The sequence below is a fragment of the Aythya ferina genome, assembly GCF_964211825.1.
Source record: "Aythya ferina genome assembly, chromosome: Z".
Classification (NCBI taxonomy): Eukaryota; Metazoa; Chordata; class Aves; order Anseriformes; family Anatidae; genus Aythya; species Aythya ferina.
Window position 1 is genome coordinate 22,299,338 of NC_140299.1, and position 19,872 is coordinate 22,319,209.

The 19,872-nt window shown below is 37.9% G+C and overlaps 1 protein-coding gene across 2 annotated transcripts in view; it reads left to right on the top strand.

Moving 5' to 3' along the window:
• The window catches only part of CWC27 (CWC27 spliceosome associated cyclophilin), a 124,204-nt gene that overhangs the window by 73,188 nt on the left and 31,144 nt on the right, over window positions 1–19,872 (top strand). For both annotated transcript variants that reach the window (XM_084505252.1, XM_084505253.1), the window contains exon 11: window positions 14,559–14,652. In XM_084505252.1, the coding sequence (XP_084361378.1) occupies window positions 14,559–14,652 (94 nt within the window). The remainder of the gene's footprint in view (window positions 1–14,558; window positions 14,653–19,872) is intronic.

Below are 19,872 nucleotides of genomic sequence, written 5' to 3' on the forward strand. Positions count from 1 at the left end.
TAACACTTAATGTATTTTATGGTTTTATTTTCCACAACTACATAACTGTTCTTCACTGAGTCTGTTGCTCAGAGTCTTTTCATGACACTGTTCTGAAATATTAGAGCTTTGTAAGGCATAAAAACAGCCTCTGGAGAGTTTTCTTCAATTTTGTAAGGGAATTTCATAAGAATTTCTGAGAAGCTGATTGTGACCATTTATTCCATTCTCTATTCGTCAGCTAAAACAGTAGGAAATCAGCATATTTTTTCTAGGCTTGATTGGCCTCCTGGTTGGATATCCCAGATATGTTGCTATCAAGTACCTCATTCCAGTTTTACAGTATTTACCTTGAATTATTACCTTTTGCCATATTGAAAAGTATCTGCTTATTCTTGTCTAAGATTAGCTGTTTTTTTTTTTTTTTACTGTGTAAATCTATTCCTATTTTCAATCTATTTCCTACCATTTGTCTTCTCTAATAGTACTTCAATAGACCCTTGTTAAAAGATTTTTTGAATATCTAAAGCTCTTCATGTTGTTGTCCATTACTCTGTTCATCCACACTTTCATTTTGATGCAACTACTAGAGTAGTGAAACAGCATACAGACTCCCTATTTCAGATGGTGTTTTTTATTTATTGTTATTTGAAACTATTCACAAGAAATTTTTACTGTGCTTTCCTGGGCTTAAGTTGCAGCAAGGGTGTTTTAGGTTGGATCTTAGGAAGAACTTCTTTACCGAAAGGGTTGTTAGACATTGGAACGGGCTGCCCAGGGAAGTGGTGGAATCACCATCCCTGGAGGTCTTTAAAAGACGTTTAGATGTAGAGCTTAGGGATATGGTTTAGTGGGGACTGTTAGCGTTAAGTCAGAGGTTGGACTCAATGATCTTGAGGTCTCTTCCAACCTAGAAATTCTGTTATTCTGTGATTCCTTGGTCATCTCTTTTGTTGTAAAGGTATGGTATTTGTAACTATCAGATCATTTGATAGAACATTGTTTTTAAGGTGAGTATAGGTGTTCTTGAGTTCCTTCCAGAGGATGTTCTCTGAATCTTTATCACGTTTTAATTGGTTGATAACTCTTCTTCTGATACCTCTGGCTCTGGTAGTGTCTCATCTTTATCTCCGTATCAGATCAAGTTCTTAGAGAGTTATCTCCCTAGCATCTTCTCTTGAGAAAGCTGACACAAATAAGTCTTATCAGCAGTGGTTTTGTTTTGCTTTATTATTCCCTTTAATCCCATGTGACCTAGTGACCTCTTATTTCTTTTATGTTTTGTTGTTTTAGTTAATTCAATCATTTTAGCATTAATACCTTCATCTGTTTTCTCTTTAAATCTCATCATAGGCCCTTTTATACATCTTCTAATATATGACCTTCCACAATTTATTCTGACAGGCATAGGTTTAAGTTTACAGATATAAAATTATTTGGTTTAAATAACCTCTTAAACTTTGTTGTTTAGTCATACTAATTCCTTGCCTTTTTTTTATGAGCTTTGCATTACATCTAAGACTTCTGTTGTTTTTACAGGAAGCATGTGTGTTATTTCTAAAGCATTTAGTACTTTTATCTAAGATATTAGGACTTCTCTGACTCATCTGTGGAAACCATCCTAAATTTTCAGAATGAATGATGAATTTGGTTTGCTTTTTCCAAGACCGAACAATATAATATAATGTTCTAGAGTTGTCAGTAAGAATAACTAAATACAAAGATTAGTGGCTAATAGAAAAATATGCTGAATTGGTTTGCTAAAGGAGATTATACCAGACTAATTTGTTTCTAGGACCTTTCTGATCAAAAGTAGTATTTTGTTTCTTTTTTCCTTTTTTTTTTTTTCCTGTAGGCTAAGTATTTGATAAAACTTATCTCTAGATTAAGAGGAAATTATTAAAATGAGGGAGAAAAAAAATAGAAAAAGAACTGTAAAACAGGTAAGGAGCTAGTTTAAGAAGAAAAGCAGCTATTGTTTAAAGTCAGATTTATTAGTATAGTCCCTAATTTATGTTTTCAGTAACAGTCTAAATGTGGGGGACAGGAACCAACAATTTTGGCTAAATGAAACTTCTAGATAGCATGAGGCTGGAAATTAACGTTAATAATGTAGAAGTAAGTTAGATATGAATGCCCTAATGGAAAAATGAATTATCTCAAAAGGTTGATTGATAGAAATAGGGTGAAGTTTAACAGTTTTAAGATTATACCATAGGGGACTAAAACAAGAATTCTTAATGGGAGCCATCATTTAAAAGTGACAGATGAGGGCAATATCCTGTTAATCACAACTGTGAGTGACCAATGTGTCACTGTGTGACAACAAAGAAAAAAAGGCAAATGCAATTTTATCACACATGAAGCTATGCATTTGCAATAGACATAGATATACCGTTGTTCTGGATGAGTGATGTTGGCAGTCTCCTCCAGTTTTTTTGCTTATTCTTTTTAGTTTAACAATGTTACGTTGGCCTATCCTACATTAGCCAAAGGTAGGATCTTCTTTTACATTGGGAAAAGATAGGTTCTTATGTCTGTTCCAGAATCTGCTGTGAAAATTGAAGTAGAGATAGTGTACAAAATCAGCCTTAAGATAAAACTATGATAAATGCTTCTATACATGCCTTAATGTATATATTTGTAGTTTCTGGCAGCATAACTGGTGGCTGAACAATACAAGTGAAGCAAGCCTTGTAGGGAAAACTAATACCTTTTATTAAGCTAACTGTGAAAGAAAAATAAACTAGCTGAAGAAGAGTTCATGTGCTCTGAAACTTGTGTGTTTTTTTTTTTTCCTCTCCAGCTGTCTTAGTTGCCCTAATGAAATATATTGCTGTTCCCTTAATACCTTTCTTCTTGCACATGTTTATACTTCATGCTCAGTTTGTAGGCCTGGCTGTTCTGTTAAGCTTCTTCCAACAGAGTAAAATGATAACGTTCTTCATCAATCTCAGCCTATGAGAATTCATTGCTCAGTACCGAGACTACTAACATAAAATGCAGTTTATAGTCCAGCATGCATAATTACATTAAAATAAAGGTTCAGATAATGTGTATTCTAATTATGTGATCCACTTATTTATACTCAGGTTTATGGGAATGTAAAGACAGCAATGTTTGCCAGTGTAGCCTCTAATAAACAAGCCAATCATATCAGACTTCAGTTTTGAAATTATTCAATAGTCCTACGTAAAATACATATAAATACTGGTAATTCATCCATAAACTCTTTCAGTGAAGAAGTTTTTTAAACAAAGAGTTATAGTGCTAATTGCAAACTGTAATATAGCAAGTATTGTTAAAGTCAAGAAACAACATAAACTGTTAGCATTAGTGTTAGCACAGGTGTCCGTGCACGGCCCAGCACTTACATCAAAATATTTAGTTTACAGGTTTCTAATGTCAAGACCTGCTGAATGTCTTCTGCTATTTTTATATCACCTTGTTATGCGAGATATGACTGTGATGTACCATCTGCAGAAGACAGATAGACATCTGTCTGACTCCTGCAGCAAAACCAGGCTGGCAAAAAGACAAGGTGTATATTCCAAACCCATAATTTTCAATTTTCATTCTCATTTTTCAGTTGTAAAATTCTTGCAGCGCCAGAGATGAACCGTAACATAATCCATATAAAACAGGATTCTTGAACCCTAGAAAAGCCTTAGATCTGTATGCCAAATGGGGAATTTGCTGTGCATTCCAAGAATTGAATGTTCTGCAGGTACCCCAAAGGGCAGAAAAGGGAGTATCAGAAAAGACTAAAGTTGTGACATTATAGAATAGTCATTTCCCTTGATCCTTCCTCACGTGCTACCTATCAGTTAGTTGTACAAACATGATATTTTATATTGCTTTCATTTGTCATTAGAGATCTCAATTTGGAAACTCTATTTGTATTTTAAGTTAGAGTTGAAATTCTTAAACAGGAAGTTATGCATTTTTTAAGAGTATGTAGCAGAAATCAAAAGCTAACACCTTAACAGGGATTCTGCTTCATTGTCCCTGATATTACTGAGATGTCAGTTCTAGAGTGACCTTTCATGGCTACTATTGCTATAATAAGCATTGAAAATTATCATTAATAAATATAAGAGCTTATGGAATTTTGGAAATTTTGGAAAAGGAATGTGGCTGCCTGTAAGAGGATGGAATTTAATCCAGAACCTCTTTCCAGATTGTTAGCTTACATTAGAATCATTTAGGTTGGAAATGAAGAGTTAATATTGTACTACTGCTTAATTTTGTTTTTGTCTAAGCAAAATTAACATAATTATTCCTGCTATGAAATTCACATGAGCAGTGTTAGAGTACTTTAGTATTGATTTTATTATATAGGTATGCTTACATAATTTCTAGAATAGCTTACCTTGGAAATCAGTGTAAGGAAAAATTTAAACTGACAGAAGATGTTAAAGAATGGTGTTCATGCAAACACTACACTTTTATGTTACAATCTCCACATGCCTATATTATTTATAACATTTTAAAAGGACTTTTTAAACATATTTTTTTTCTTGTTGTGGTATGTTTACTTTGAGCAGCAGTTACTAAATAATTTTATCATTTATGTATAGCCAGTTAGTAATTGTCCTCTGCTGCTACTGAATGAAAAGCTAGCACAAACACGTGACAGGAAATGGACTTTAAAAAATAAAAACAATGTGATTATAATATCATAAGAATAGGAAAGGAAATAACATCTTATGTCATCAAACATAATAATTTAATACTGATTACTACAAAAAACAGCACTTACCCAAATTCATGCTTCAGCTAAAGCACACCTTTTAGAGAAATACCAAATCCATCAATGGAAAATACACCATCATCTTGTTTCAGTTGTTCAGTCACTAAGTATTTACGTCACTATAAATTCACAAATTTCTGAGTGAATCCTGACTGTAAGACTATTTATATATTTTCAACACCAGCTGAGCACTTGAGTTTTGAAAGAAAGTGGCCTCATTTAATGTTGTACCAAGATCAGTGAATGGCTGTGTGCTAAACTAACCTCAAGCAATTGGGGGCCCTCTGGGAACTTAGGTGGAATTTAGAGCGTCCCCCACGGGTGGGCGGCAGCTCCCCCCAGCCCCCTGCTCCTGCGTGGGCTCCTCTCCACGGGCTGCAGCTCCGGCCCGGGGCCTGCTCCTGCGGGGGCTCTCCATGGGCCGCAGCCTCCTCCAGGCCACATCCACCTGCTCCACCGGGGGCTCCTCCACCCATGGGGGGGCTGCAGCGTGGAGATCTGCTCCATGTGGGACCCATGGGCTGCAGGGGGACAGCCTGCTCCACCAGGGGCCCCTCCACAGGCCACAGGGGAGCTGCTGCTGCCTCCCTGGAGCACCTCCTGCCCTCCTGCTGCACTCACCTGGGGGCTGCAGGGCTGCTTCTCCTCTCTCCCTGCTGCTATAGCACAGCAGGCTTATTACCCCTTTCTTCAATCTGCTGTCCCAGCAGCCCAGCCAGCACTGCTGCCTGGCTCAGCTCTGGCCAGCAGTGGGTCTCTTTTGGAGCTGGCTCTGATCTGACATGGGGCAGCTGCTGGGCTCTGCTCACAGAGGCCACCCCTACAGCACCCCTGCTACCAAAACTTTGCCATGTAAACCTAATACAGTGTACCAAATATATTTTATTTGTTACAGATTTTATATAGTCAGTTATTATAATTTATATACATGTCTGCATGAGCATACAAGTACAAATAGATACACACATATATAGAAAGAGAGGTCGTTTTGTATTTGTGCTTAGCAAGTATAATCCAATGGTTACACCAATATCACAATTATTTACTTCTGTAATCAGTTGCCTTTTCTTATGCCGAAGTGAAGTTGAATATATAACTTGGTTTTGATTTAGGAAGTTGATCAGTAAGGTCAGAAGACACCTTAGTATTTTTTGCAAGACACCTTCAGTATTTGACACTTAGAAACAAGTTTATTCATTTAACTTACAATATTTAGGTAAATTCCCAATTGGTTATATTCCTTATTAATGAAGTGTTTATCCCTAGCATTATAAAATACAAAAGAAAAAGATAGATTTATTAGAAAGCAGAAGCATGGACTGTATCATGATTTAAAGATAACTGTATAAAACCCTGTTATTGAGATAAAAGTTCATTGAAATATAAAGCTTTAATACTAATTCAGCTTTAATACAGCTGAATGCTCAGAGATGGAAGATGTCATATGTAAGCAATACAAGTGAGGCTTTTAACCAAGCCAGAAAACAACTACGATTGAAATGAAAGGGCTAAGGTACCAAAACTCCATACCACTGCCATAACATCATGAGTTTTTGGAGCTGCGCTTGGTCACAGCTCTTCAGCTAAGGGCGTGGTATAGCAAGTGTGTATTTACCATTTGGGGGGCAGATCCTTTGTGCAGAAGCAAGTTATGTTTTTAACTTTTAGTCTGGTGTTCAGTCTGCTGGTTCTTGTTGCATTTCATGAGGATGGAATCTTGATCCAACAAAATACAGCAAAATTTCTTTCAAATTCAGTGGGAGGATTACAGGAGGTCAGACAATATCCATTCAGTTGTTCATGGATTCTATCCAGACATATGGATGATTAAGTTTGTAGGGTATTCTTAATTCATGTGACTTGTGACACAAATCTCTGAAACAATCTTAGACTTGGAGTCGAGAAACTTATGCAATTTTTGTATTAAGACAGTCAATGAAAAGAATCTTTTCACCTTGCAATCATAGAATACAGAGGAACATTGAAAGATTTTCCAGTATTCCTGCACGTACATGGCCTGCTTCGCTACACAGTATATAGAACTGCAAGGCGCTTCTGCTGTGCTGAAGCACAAAAAGCTACTTAGTAATTAGGTGCAAACTGAATTGTTCAAAATAAGTTGATCTTCTTTATTGCTGGCTTAGAGGTTAGCAGTCCAATTGAGTTCATGATTGGATTTCATTTAATTTATACAACACAGTTGGAAAATTAAAGACAGAATAGTGTTACCGAAATATAACAATTGTTCAGAGATGCCCAATTTGGTTGTGGAATAAAGTCACACTGGGGAAGAAACAATCTGGTTTAAAAGAAATACGAAATCAGTGAAAAAGCAAAAGGATATAGCAAAGAATGTTTCAAATTAAAACCAACTAAAAAGGCCAAAAGAGTCGGTGGAATATTGATGAAATCACCATCAGGCTTAAAGCAAGCAAACAGGTATTTGTGAAACAGTTTATATTAAAAGGGCAGGGAAAAAAATTTGAGGTAGGTTATGTATAGTCATCTGCTATACAGAATCATAGAATTGTCTAGGTTCAAAAAGACTTTTAAGGTCATAAAGTCCAGATATCAACCTTACCTAAGTCCCATCACTAAATCTTTTCCCTTACCACCATGTCTCTTAAATACCTCCAGGGATGGGGTATATCTCCACTTCCCTGGGCAGACTGTTCCAATGCTTGACCACCATCTCCATGAAGAAATGCTTCCTAAGTCACACTTGGCACAATTTGAGGCCATTTCCTCATGTCATATCACTTGTCATGCAAGAAAAGACACCTACACCCTACTCACTTCAACATCATCTTAGTTGTAGAAAGTGATGAGGTCTCCCTTAAGCCTCCTCTTCTCCAGACTAAACAATGCCGATTCTTTTGTCTGCTCCTCATAAGTCTTGTTTTCTAGTCCATTCACCAATTTTGTTGCTGTTTTCTTAAAACATTCCACCATCTCAACATCCTTCTTGTAGTGAGGGTCCTAAAACACAATATTCAAGGTGCGGTCTTACCACTGCCTTGTACAAGGAGGCAATCCCTTCCCTAGGTCACAGCAGTGTAGCTGGCCACACTATTTCTGGTGCAGGCCAGGATGGCATTGACTTTCTTGGCCACCTGGGCACACTGCTGGATCAAGTTCAGCTGGCCATTAAAGTGGCAAAATCATTATATAGAAAACTAAAAAGATATTCAATAAGTGTTTATGTTCTAGGTGTGGAAAGTAGTGCATGCATTATGTGAGTAGAATAAAAAGTTCAGGTACACTGTCAAGGGAGAATCACAGAATCACAGAATCACAGAATTTTCTAGGTTGGAAGAGACCTCAAGGTCATCGAGTCCAACCTCCAACCTAACGCTAACAGCCCTCCACTAAACCATATCCCTAAGCTCTACATCTAAGCGTCTTTTGAAGACTTCCAGGGATGGTGACTCCACCACTTCCCTGGGCAGCCTGTTCCAATGCCTCACAACCCTTTCTGTAAAGAAGTTCTTCCTAACATCTAACCTAAAACTCCCCTGGCTCAACTTAAGCCCATTCCCCCTCGTCCTGTCACCAGGCACGTGGGAGAACAGGCCAACCCCCACCTCTCTACAGCCTCCTTTAAGGTATCTGTAAAGAGCAATAAGGTCACCCCTGAGCCTCCTCTTCTCCAGGCTGAACAAGCCCAGCTCCCTCAGCCGCTCCTCGTAGGACTTGTTCTCCAGGCCCCTCACCAGCTTCGTCGCCCTTCTCTGCACCCGCTCAAGCACCTCGATGTCCTTCTTGTAGCGAGGGGCCCAAAACTGAACACAGTACTCGAGGTGCGGCCTCACCAGAGCTGAGTACAGGGGGACGATCACCTCCCTAGCCCTGCTGGTCACGCTGTTCCTAATACAAGCCAGGATGCCGTTGGCCTTCTTGGCCACCTGAGCACACTGCTGGCTCATATTCAGCCGACTATCCACCATCACTCCCAGGTCCTTCTCTGCCTGGCAGCTCTCCAACCATTCCTCTCCCAGCCTGTAGCTCTGCTTGGGGTTATTGCGCCCCAGGTGCAGGACCCGGCACTTGGCCTTGTTAAACTTCATGCAGTTGACCTCAGCCCATCGGTCCAGCCTATCCAGATCCTCCTGCAGAGCTTTCCTACCCTCAAGCAGATCGACACACGCACCTAACTTGGTGTCATCTGCGAACTTACTGAGGGTGCACTCGATGCCCTCGTCCAGATCATCGATGAAGATATTAAAGAGGACCGGCCCCAGCACCGAGCCCTGGGGGACGCCACTAGTGACTGGCCTCCAACTGGACTTGGCTCCATTCACCACGACTCTTTGGGCCCGGCTATCCAGCCAGTTTCTAACCCAACGAAGCGTGCGCCAGTCCAAGCCAAGAGCAGCCAGTTTCTTGAGGAGAATGCTGTGGGAGACGGTGTCAAAAGCCTTGCTGAAGTCAAGGTAGACCACATCCACAGCCTTTCCCTCATCCACCCAGCGCGTCACTCTGTCATAGAAGGAGATCAGGTTCGTCAGGCATGACCTGCCTTTCATAAACCCATGCTGACTGGGCCTGATCGCCTGCTTCCCCTTCAAGTGCTGCATGATGACTCTCAGGAGGATCTGCTCCATGAGCTTACCTGGCACTGAGGTCAAACTGACAGGCCTGTAGTTTCCTGGGTCTGCCCTCCGGCCCTTCTTGTAGATGGGCGTCACGTTTGCTAGCCGCCAGTCGATTGGGACCTCCCCCGATAGCCAGGACTGTTGATAAATGATGGACAGCGGCTTGGCCAGCTCCTCTGCCAGTTCCCTCAGTACCCTTGGGTGGATCCCATCTGGCCCCATCGACTTGTGCACATCTAAGTGCCGTAGTAGGTCACCAACCAGTTCTTCATGGATAATGAGGGCCACATCCTGCTCCCCAATGAAGATGGACGAGGGCATCAAGTGCACCCTCAGTAAGTTTGCAGATGACACCAAGTTAGGTGCGTGTGTCGATCTGCTTGAGGGTAGGAAAGCTCTGCAGGAGGATCTGGATAGGCTGCACCGATGGGCTGAGGTCAACTGCATGAAGTTCAACAAGGCCAAGTGCCGGGTCCTGCACCTGGGGCACAACAACCCCAAGCAGTGCTACAGGCTGGGAGAGGAGTGGTTGGAAAGCTGCCTGGCAGAGAAGGACCTGGGAGTGATGGTGGATAGTCGGCTGAATATGAGCCAGCAGTGTGCTCAGGTGGCCAAGAAGGCCAACAGCAGCCTGGCTTGAATAAGAAACGGTGTGGCCAGCAGGGTGAGAGAAGTGATTGTTCCCCTGTACTCAGCTCTGGTGAGGCCGCACCTCGAGTACTGTGTTCAGTTTTGGGCCTCTTGCTACAAGAAGGACATCAAGGTGCTCAGAAGAGTCCAGAGAAGGGCAACAAAGCTGGTGAGGGGTCTGGAGCAGCTGAGGGAGCTGGGATTGTTCAGCCTGGAGGAGTCTCAGGGGCAACCTTATCTCACTCTACAGGTACCTTAAAGGAAGCTGTAGCGAGGTGGGGGTTGGTCTGTTCTCCCACGTGCCTGGTGACAGGACGAGGGGGAATGGGCTAAAGTTGCGCCAGGGAGGTTTAGGTTGTATATTATGAAGAACTTCTTTGCTGAGAGGGTTGTTAGGCATTATTGGAATGGGCTGCCTAGGGAAGTGATTGAGTCACCATCCCTGGAGGTCTTTAAAAGACGTTTAGATGTAGAGCTTAGTGATATGGTTTAGTGGAGGACTTGTTAGTGTTAGGTCAGAGGTTGGACTCGGTGATTTTGGAGGTCTCTTCCAACCTAGATGATTCTGTGTGATTCTGTGAATAGCAAGTGGTCAGAATGCAACAAAAATCTTAAAATGCAACTAAATGCCAGGTTATACAGTTGGAAATCATAAATGTATCTGCTGCATAGTAAAACCTCTGAGTGACATCTTGGAAATAACTGGATAAGAGATGGATTTAGAGTCACTTGGGGAAATAATGTGAGTGCTCAGTGAAGTCATGACATTGTATTCTTTTGTATTTCATTGTATTCCATTGTGAGTTAAAGCTAAGGTACCAAGTATGCGATTAGCAGAGCGCTACCGGAATGTTAGCACCCCTTGATGTGTCTAATTTTGAAGTCTGTGTTCCAACAGGATTCTGGAAATGGTGCAGGAAGTTCTGAGGTAAAGAGAAGTGATTAAAGTTAGGAAAATATCATTTCTTTTAACTTGAAGAAATATAAATTACTTAGCTTGCTGAAGAGAAACCTGAGTAGTGACTGAGGTAACTGTAGGAAAGATGATAGTTTCCCCATGCATGGTGTCTTAAAGGTGAAATAAGAGATCAACCTGCAGTGCCCCAAGTTTTCATAGTATCTAGATTGTGGAGTTCCCATCAGTCAAATTGATACGAATCCACAGTTGAGCCAAGAATTAAAATGAATTCCTAGACTTGATCCCTTTAAGATTTTCTAGATAAAACAATTTAATTCTTTTTCAGGAAGTCAACTAAGAATTCTGGAGTTACACATTTTCTTCTGAAACTGTTTTCCTTAATTTTCTGCAGATATTTTTTTTCTCATAGTGCTTCTTCGAGCTAACTTTCCTAGAGAGTTTTGGTAATGTTGGAGAAAATAAATACTGTCTATAATTCTTGTTTTCAGAAACATTCAATATATAATTTATTACACATATGCATGCATATATACACATGTACACATATACAGTTATTTTTTGCTTGATCTCGAATATGGAACAGATGGTTGAGATAGTTGATGACCATTATGCTTGGCCGTAGAATAGTATAAGCCTTTTGTAAAGTTGTTTAACAGCTGTTATCTTTCAGGACTTCAGTCAGAAAAAGATACTGAGGGTTATGTAGACAAGAGATTGTAGTAATTTGAGAAAAATACTTAGGCTAAGCAACTTCAGATAAAAGGTTAAAAGCTGTTGTTTACATATAAGCTAGTGCTAGCCAGTATTTCAGAAGTTATGGAAAGTTACAGCTTTTATTTACTGTAAAATGTACTTCACATCCAAAAGCAATAAAAATCACTGCTATTTGGAAATTTGGTCCATGTTTAGAAGGAGTATCTCCAAGCCAGAATCCAGCTTGGTACTTAAGCAATTTTATTGAACTGCTCTTTGCAAAATATGGAGATAAAAGATTAGAATTTTGAAAGAATGAGTTGCATTTCAAAATTTCAAAAAATGAAATTTGGGGAGGAAATGATTTGTATGTAACACTTGTACTGCCACTTAAGGAAGCAAAAATGAAGTTGTGTTTTATTTCGTTGCATTCCATTTGTGGATGAGGGGATGAGTAGGCTAGGGAAGTGATTGCACATGTTTTGGAAGTCTGTGCTGAGGGAGGGAGGAAACATTACAGACTACAGGAAGGGGAAGGAAGAGGAAGAAGAATGAGTGAGAGCAAGAGAAAAGTCTGTAGCATAACAGTGGGATCAAGAAGGCAGTGAGAAGAGCCTACACCAGACACAGCTATGCCTCTGCAGTGACAGAAACTTTCCAGTGACAAGAGGCAACAGTGCAGTGCCTACAAGCTGAGAAATGCGAAGGTATATAAAATGTCAGCAAATTTACTGCACACAAAGACCTATGCTTCAAATATGAAGTGTACGGGTACAGGCTGATTTGTAGTCCCTTATTTTGATTATGCTGTACTTCATCAATTTAATGGTTTTCCATTTCAAGAAGTTGGTTATTTCTCATTCTACACCAGTAAGTCTGGCTTCTGGCTTTCCTATTAATCAGTTCTTGGGGCTTCCTCCTTCGCATGTAGGTTTTTTGAATCGCCTCTCTCACCTACCTAACTTTGTGAAGTGACCGTAGAAATAAAAAATGTAGGAAGTTCAGAGTCTATACTCTTGAAGCCAAATATCAAAGTCGTATTTTGACCTAGTACTGATCATAGAGGGAGCTTGAAAAATTACTTTATAATTAGGCTGTAAAGGAATTAGGACCTTCTGTGTTCTGTACAGAAACCTCTTTCCACTGGAAAAACAAAAGGGAGATAGGAAGGCTGAATAGTTATCAAGACATAGGTTCTTCTTCTTCCACATACTTTAAGATAACTGAGAGTGTGTCCCTCTTACAGAAAGCCTTTTGATGTGCTGGACTGTTGTATTATAAGTGCCATTTGTAATGCACTCTTGCTGAGTTGCAAAGAAGAATTAGTTTCTTCCAGGAGGAAGAGAGAGAGCAGAGTTGTATTGTACCTGGCAGCATACTATATACATAGAAATACAGAGAAGAAATCCTATAGTTACCAGGCACCTGGGATATCTTCACAAGCTTTTTGCTGCCACTTTTAATGAGAACTGAATAATCTTTTTAATTTTTATTGCTATAAATATTTCAGATGTGTAATTTTAATTGATACATATGTTATTTTGCCAGGATTCTGTAAGAAATACCTTCTTGTAATATACTAGATTGGTGTAGTGATACAGCTTGCTTACTGCATTATCCAAAATTTACATAAATGTTAGAGAGTAATTTGGGTTTACAAAGTCTCCTAACACTTCCCTTGTTTTTTGTTTTTGTTTTTTAAATCAGGATAGAAAAGTACAGCTGTATTCTCATGTAAAAGTTGTTAAACTTCCTCAGTATCATTTCTGCCAATTAAAAATTAAGATTTACTGCTGTGGTTGATTTTTTGAGTACCTTTGCAATGACAGACTTCTAGTACTTTTCACAAGCTCTGTCTTTGTACATACACAAATGAAAATAAAATTTGAAAGAAGTCATTATCCCATAGTACCAAGTCTTTGCTTAAGGAAAGTAACATTGTAATAACGGAGCTGCAGGAAGGTGCTTGCATGGCATATTCCTGCATTGTAGCTATTTTTGTTATGCACTGACTTTGAATACTAAATAAATGAAAACTTACATTTTGGAAAAAGTGGAAAATACAGGTTCTGACACAGAAAAACTTGAAGCAGTTACCAGTTCTTTCATACTGGTAACCAGTATGAACAGCATAAATAGACATGAACTGAAATTCAAGAAATTCCACTTAAATGTACAAAAAAAGCTTTTTCACACTGAGGGTGGTCAAGCAGTGGAACAGGTTACCCAGAGAGGTTGTGGAGACTCCATCTCTGGATATTTGAAGTCCTGACTGGACAGCGCCCTAAGCAATCTGCATTGATTGGCCCTGCTTTGAGAAGGTCACTTGGACTGGATGGTGTTCAGACATCCATTCCAACCTCAGCTATCTTGTGATTCAGTGAAGACAGACATTGTATTTGATGTTAATACACAGTCTTGCAAACTTTTGGTTTCTTCTTTCTAGTTATTTCTGGTTATTTGTTGTAACATTTTAAAACTAAATTAATTTTCATATATAATATTTTTTCCTGGCATACTTGTCATGTCTTTGGTATGTAGCAACTGCATTGTCTGTCCATCTAAGAAACCCAGGATGCTAGAATTTATTACTTCAGGAAACTGAATTAGAGAATACATGTAATATTTATTTGGCACTGCCTCTCTTTCAAAATCTCTTTGTGTGGTTCTTATAGCTTAATATTACAATATTAAATTAAAAATACAGATGGGAGTTCTTTGTTTTATTATTCATATCCTTGACATATTTCTAATGGGCTCTTAAAATAAGTCATCTGTTATGTTCTTTTGTTGTCTTTGCTGATGAAAATATGAACTTTTCTAGGTTCTAATTGATTTTTAAGCCATCTTCCTAGCATCAGTGAGTCAGTACATTCTCTTTGTTTATATCAGAGATTTACTGCCCATTAATTTTGATTCTGTTTCTCCTGAGTGGCTTTACATTCCTAAAAGATTAAATTCTTGTAAATATTTTTCCCTTTGCAGTGAGGAGCTACGGAAAGAAGCACGACAGCTGAAACGTGAACTGCTGGAGGCAAAGCAAAAAAAAGAAGAGCAAGCTTTAAAACCCAAAGAAAAGGAAGGTAAGATTATAATATAGCAGGTGTTGTGTGGATCTCCAGTTAACAATACAGTTTTAAAGTTGTTTAATAGTTTTGTGTTTCAGATGGATATATTGTTGAAATGTTGTGGTTTTTTTCCCCCATAAAATTAGTTTTCCTTAAGAATGAATGGATACTGGTATATAAATAAATTAGACAGGTAGCATTTGTTCTTTCAAATGTTCTTCAGTTACATATGTATAGTTGGGCAGGCTTCTGTATTTGAAATAATTTTTTTCAGATAACTGATTTAATTCTTTAATGGGGACCTACCTATTCTGACCTCCAAAATGGAAAGTATTCCTGACTGTCCAACTTGGAAAGGTACTTAAAGGTACACACGATTAACTCTGAACTCAAAGATATTGACTTCAAACTTCTGTACCTCTTCCGAATGATACCAAGGGAACTTAAAATCAAGTCAGTTACATGTTTGTTTTTCATAAACCTTAGCAAAATGGGATCTTTGGATGCCCACTTTTTATCAGAATAATTTTACATTCCATTTCTTACTAAATGCACACAGATTGTTAAGTATATAATGGGTAAATTGCATTTTTAGTGAATAAGGATTTAACACTTCGTTAGCTGAACTGAAAAAAAAACAAAAAAAACAGGCAACTCTGGAGTTGCTATACACATTTCTGGAGTGGGTTCTTAGTCCAGTTCTCAAACAACATAAAAAATCTGAAAGAAAATGTGAAGTCATTGCCAGAAAAATTTCCATTACTCTACTCTGTATCGTTTATCATATCATTTTTTATACAAATTCGAAAGTAGGAAGCATAACAATTGTTAGGAAATGTTATGGATTCTCTTGAATCTCTGAGCTTGATCAATAACCAGTTTGGCAAATTAAAAAATACAGTATCTGGAACTTGTATATGAAATCTGTCACCATATTATACAAAGTAGTGGCTCTGAAAAGCTTCTAGGAATCATACTGTCACTAAATAAATATAAGCTCTTGTTGGCAAGACACTGAATGCAGTCATTGGACACGTTAAAAAAGGAACTGCAAGTGGAAGTGTAGAAAAGAGAGTAGTTCTTATGTACATGTATGATAAATGATAAAGAGTAGTGCCATGTATGGCAATTGTAATACCATTGCTTAAACATTATCCCTGTTCTGGTGCCAGTTACGTCAGAGGACTTACTGTAGAATAATTTGAGGAAATCCACTTTACGGTGACAGACTAAATTAATACTTGGATACCACTGGTAGATACAACTGTGGCACAATATTGAATGATACCTTTTATTCAAGGACAGGTATGGGATGGGGAAAGAAGGAATGGGGGCTTTATGTATCAGCTGTTTGGCGGGGGTTGTTGTGTGTGTATGTGTGTGTGTTTTTTTTATTTCATTGAATTAAATAGCAGGTACGAGATTAACCTGTTGAAGAACTGTAGGTAAGAATTAATGGTAAAAATAGTCCTTGTTTTCCTTTTTGTGAGTACTGTCAGAGCATAAGTATTTGTCTGTTTCAGTACCTGTTGAAAAAGATATATGGCAGGAAAGAAACTATTCAGAGGGTTCTTGGAGTACCTAAGTGAAAATTATGAAAATAAACATATTCTAAAATTGAAGACAAAATGAAGAAGATGTTAAATGAGATGCAAATAGTGAAGGGCAAAATGATTAATGAAAATACAGTAACAAGAGAAGAATAAGCAAGAAAAGAGTTGGTTTTCTTTGGCAAAACAAGAAGGAACTGAGCTTGAATGCTTGTTTTAATTCAGTCCTTAGCATAGCAGTCAGCTTTGTTCATATGCTTACATACGATCAGTGACATAAAGGAAGTATTTGGGTACAGAAAAAACAAACTAGAGACTACTTAGATAAATCAGATGCATTAAAATCATTCAAACTTGATGGAATTCAGTGAAGCATACCAGAATTGGCTCAAGCAGTCCCGGAGACATTAACATTAATAAAATATTAAAAGAATTCTTTAAGAGAATTGTTTGTAATCAAACTGGAAAGCAGGATTCCCAGGAATCTGTTTATCAGTGGTCTGGAGAAGACAGCAGATTACCTTTATTCAATTTTCTGGACTAAAAAAACATATTGGTCAGGGAAGGGGAAGACAAAAGGAAAATAAGAAAAAATGCAAATTTAAGCACTAACTATGTATTTTCACATGCAGTTGTCAAAATGAAGAGCTGGATGGCTGTCTTCCCTTGCACTAGCCCTGGTCTGTGTTGAAGCTTTTACTGACATGATTTGGTTTGTTAAGTTGGAAGAAAGCTGTTCCTTTTTTGTTCCAATTTTGTATTGGATTAGTAGATTGAATTAGTTCATAGAAGATTAAAACCACGTAAAGGTAAATGGAATATGTGCTTAAGAAAGGGGGAGGTCTGGTGGAAAAAAATGATAGTAAGTGGCTTGTGTCTCTCTTAGAAATGATCAGTTATATAAATTCAAGATGTTAGGTAGCACTTATGCAACTTATAAACTAATAAATATAGTGCCATGCTATTGAAAAAGACTCAAAAAACAACATAAAATGTGTAAAGTAGCATGTTGTATGCCAGAGAGACTCGTTCAATCTGAGCAAGTCTTCATCTCTAATATATTGCTCAGTTTTGGCCATTCCACTTGGAAAAAAAAGATATTGAGATTTATTAAAGGAACAAAGAAGAGAGTAACATCAGTGACGATCTGGAAAGCATAACATTTGAACACTGTAGGAAGAGTGGCTGTTTAGTTTAGAGCAGAGATGACTTTGTAAAGGAAGCCATGTTAAATACCTTCAAGAATGTTAAAGGCTACCATGGAGAGGAAATTATTCTTTGTAATTCCTGTGGAGAAGACAAGAGATAATAGGTTTCAATTACAGCTAAAGGGATTTAGGTTAAATGTTAGGGAAAACTTCTATTGGACTTGATGACCTACAGAGTGGAACTCTGCAACAGAAGATTAGGCAAATACTTCTTAAGACTAGTTTAAAAAAGGTTGAGCCTGTCTTGTGGGTGGGATGGGCTTAGATGTTGTGTTTCTAGATTCTGTGAAGAACAACTTCTTAATAAATCAAAAGAAATATAAGATGTGACTTGGAAGAAGGTTTTGTGGGGGAGGAGAAGCTAAGCATCTTGCTAACAGTGATGGTAGTTAGGTGGAAGCACTAGGGAAGGTATTGTGTTTAGCATCACTGTTTAAATCATGCAGTTAAAATAAACTCTTGGTTGTAGGTCTGCCAAAATTATTGAGTAAGGTATTACTGTCCTTGTTTTGTTGCTTGTACTGGTACTCAATATAAACTCAATACTCAATATACTCATAGCTTATACTGATACTCAAGTGAGTTATCTACATCCTGAAACAAGCAGGTCAAGATCCTAATAATGTTTTCTTTTTTGATGAAGTGTTACACAAAGAAGTGTAATTCATCATATGATCAAAGGAAGTAAATATTCCTGATGGTAGAGAAACTGCTGTTACAAGATGCACACCAAAAGAGTAAATGAGATTCATTAGAGACTCATAATAAGACTCAAACGAGACTGATTAGACATGCTTGATATGGTCTTGCAGAGGAGTTTAAAATGGCCAATTTTCACTTCCATAGTCTACCCACTGCTTTTTCAAAATCCTTCTTTAAATGTCATTCACATGCCTAGCAATTTGTTGTCACTTGAATCATACAAAACTTATAATCTGCATGGAAAGAGCAAGTACAGTTGTGTGATAGCTAAGTTTCTGGTAATAGGTGAAAGAGCTTGTGTACTTCAAGAACAGCAGGGAAGAGTTGAAATTTTAATAGGAATATTAGCTAAAACACAGATCTACACAGTGTCTTTACCACAGACCAGATGTGTGCTTTTGGATGATGCCACAGTGGAAGCTGTGTTCCAGGAGCACACCTGATGAGTTCCAACTGGTAGTCCAAAATGAAACAGTCCAAAGAGTATGTATTGAGCTGATCAGGGTCTCAGCAAAACTGTTTTGTTCCTGTTTCACAGTGTTATTTGCTAAAATTGAAATACCCAAGGTTTTACTGTCTTTCATGAGTTTCATCATTACAACAACAGGTGACCTAAAGACACAAAGTGATTCAGATCTAACTCTCTGAATTAAAAAAAAATGTTTTTAATGTCTTTAAATGTCTTTACTCAAAAGAAAACTTCTGTTTCCATCCTGGAGCGAAAAGCAGTTTTTCTGAAGTTTCCCATTTCCACTCTAGCCAAATACTCGCATTATCTCTAAAGTCTTTTAGAACATTTGAGTTCTAAAGCATCCGTTTTAAACAAGATGCTGGTTAAAATTTTGAATTTATGTTAGAAATCTAAGTACCAGCCTGTGACTGCAAACCTAATGCTACTGCCTTGCAGTAATATTGTAATAGAAATTTAAGAAGTGTGATATCATTGAGCAAAGACCTCTAAACTTGCTTAATTATATTAATTGTGGAAACACTTGGAGTTGTTTGTAAGGTTTTATAATACTAGCATGATGTAATATCTTAAAATAAAACTTTGTTCTGTGTAACATCATCTCAGTCGTAATTTATGGATGGTATGTATTAAATTAAAACAGGATTGAGTATTCACACTGGATCCTATGACTATTGGGAAAGCATTATTAGAAAACTGAATTTGTTAATCATCAACAAACAAAAGTGAATGTCACTAATGATTTTAGTACAGGAAGTACTAGATTAGGGAAGGGGAAAAAGATGTGAAAAATGACACTGAAAATTGAGAGTCATATTGAAGTTTTAATATTTCTTTAAAGAAAAATAATTTCACAAGTTTAATAAATTGGGAGAACCATGGTGGTGTAAACTGTTTCAGGTTTATACTAGAAAAAAATGGGCATGAATTTGTATGTGATGCAGCTGTGATCTTGTTGCTACAAAGGTGTTAATTGTAAAAGAACAGTTATATTACTGCACTTGGTTCCAAGTATCATACCACCAAAAAAATGTGGAGCAATTAGATACAAACAGAAAAAGAAGACAGCGGAAGGCAAGATTAACTCATTAGGAGTTATTCAAAGATGTATGGAGTTTAGGTAGGCTGTTGTGGAATCTTAAGTATTTACAATGGTAAATACAAGGAATTAAGAAAGATACTTTACTGTATACAACCATTTACAATTTAAGGATAGCACAAAAGAATCGTGAAACACTTAGCTTGAATAAAATCTAAGAGCAGTAAAACACAGTGTAGTACCTGAGCAAATAATTTTGCCCCCAAA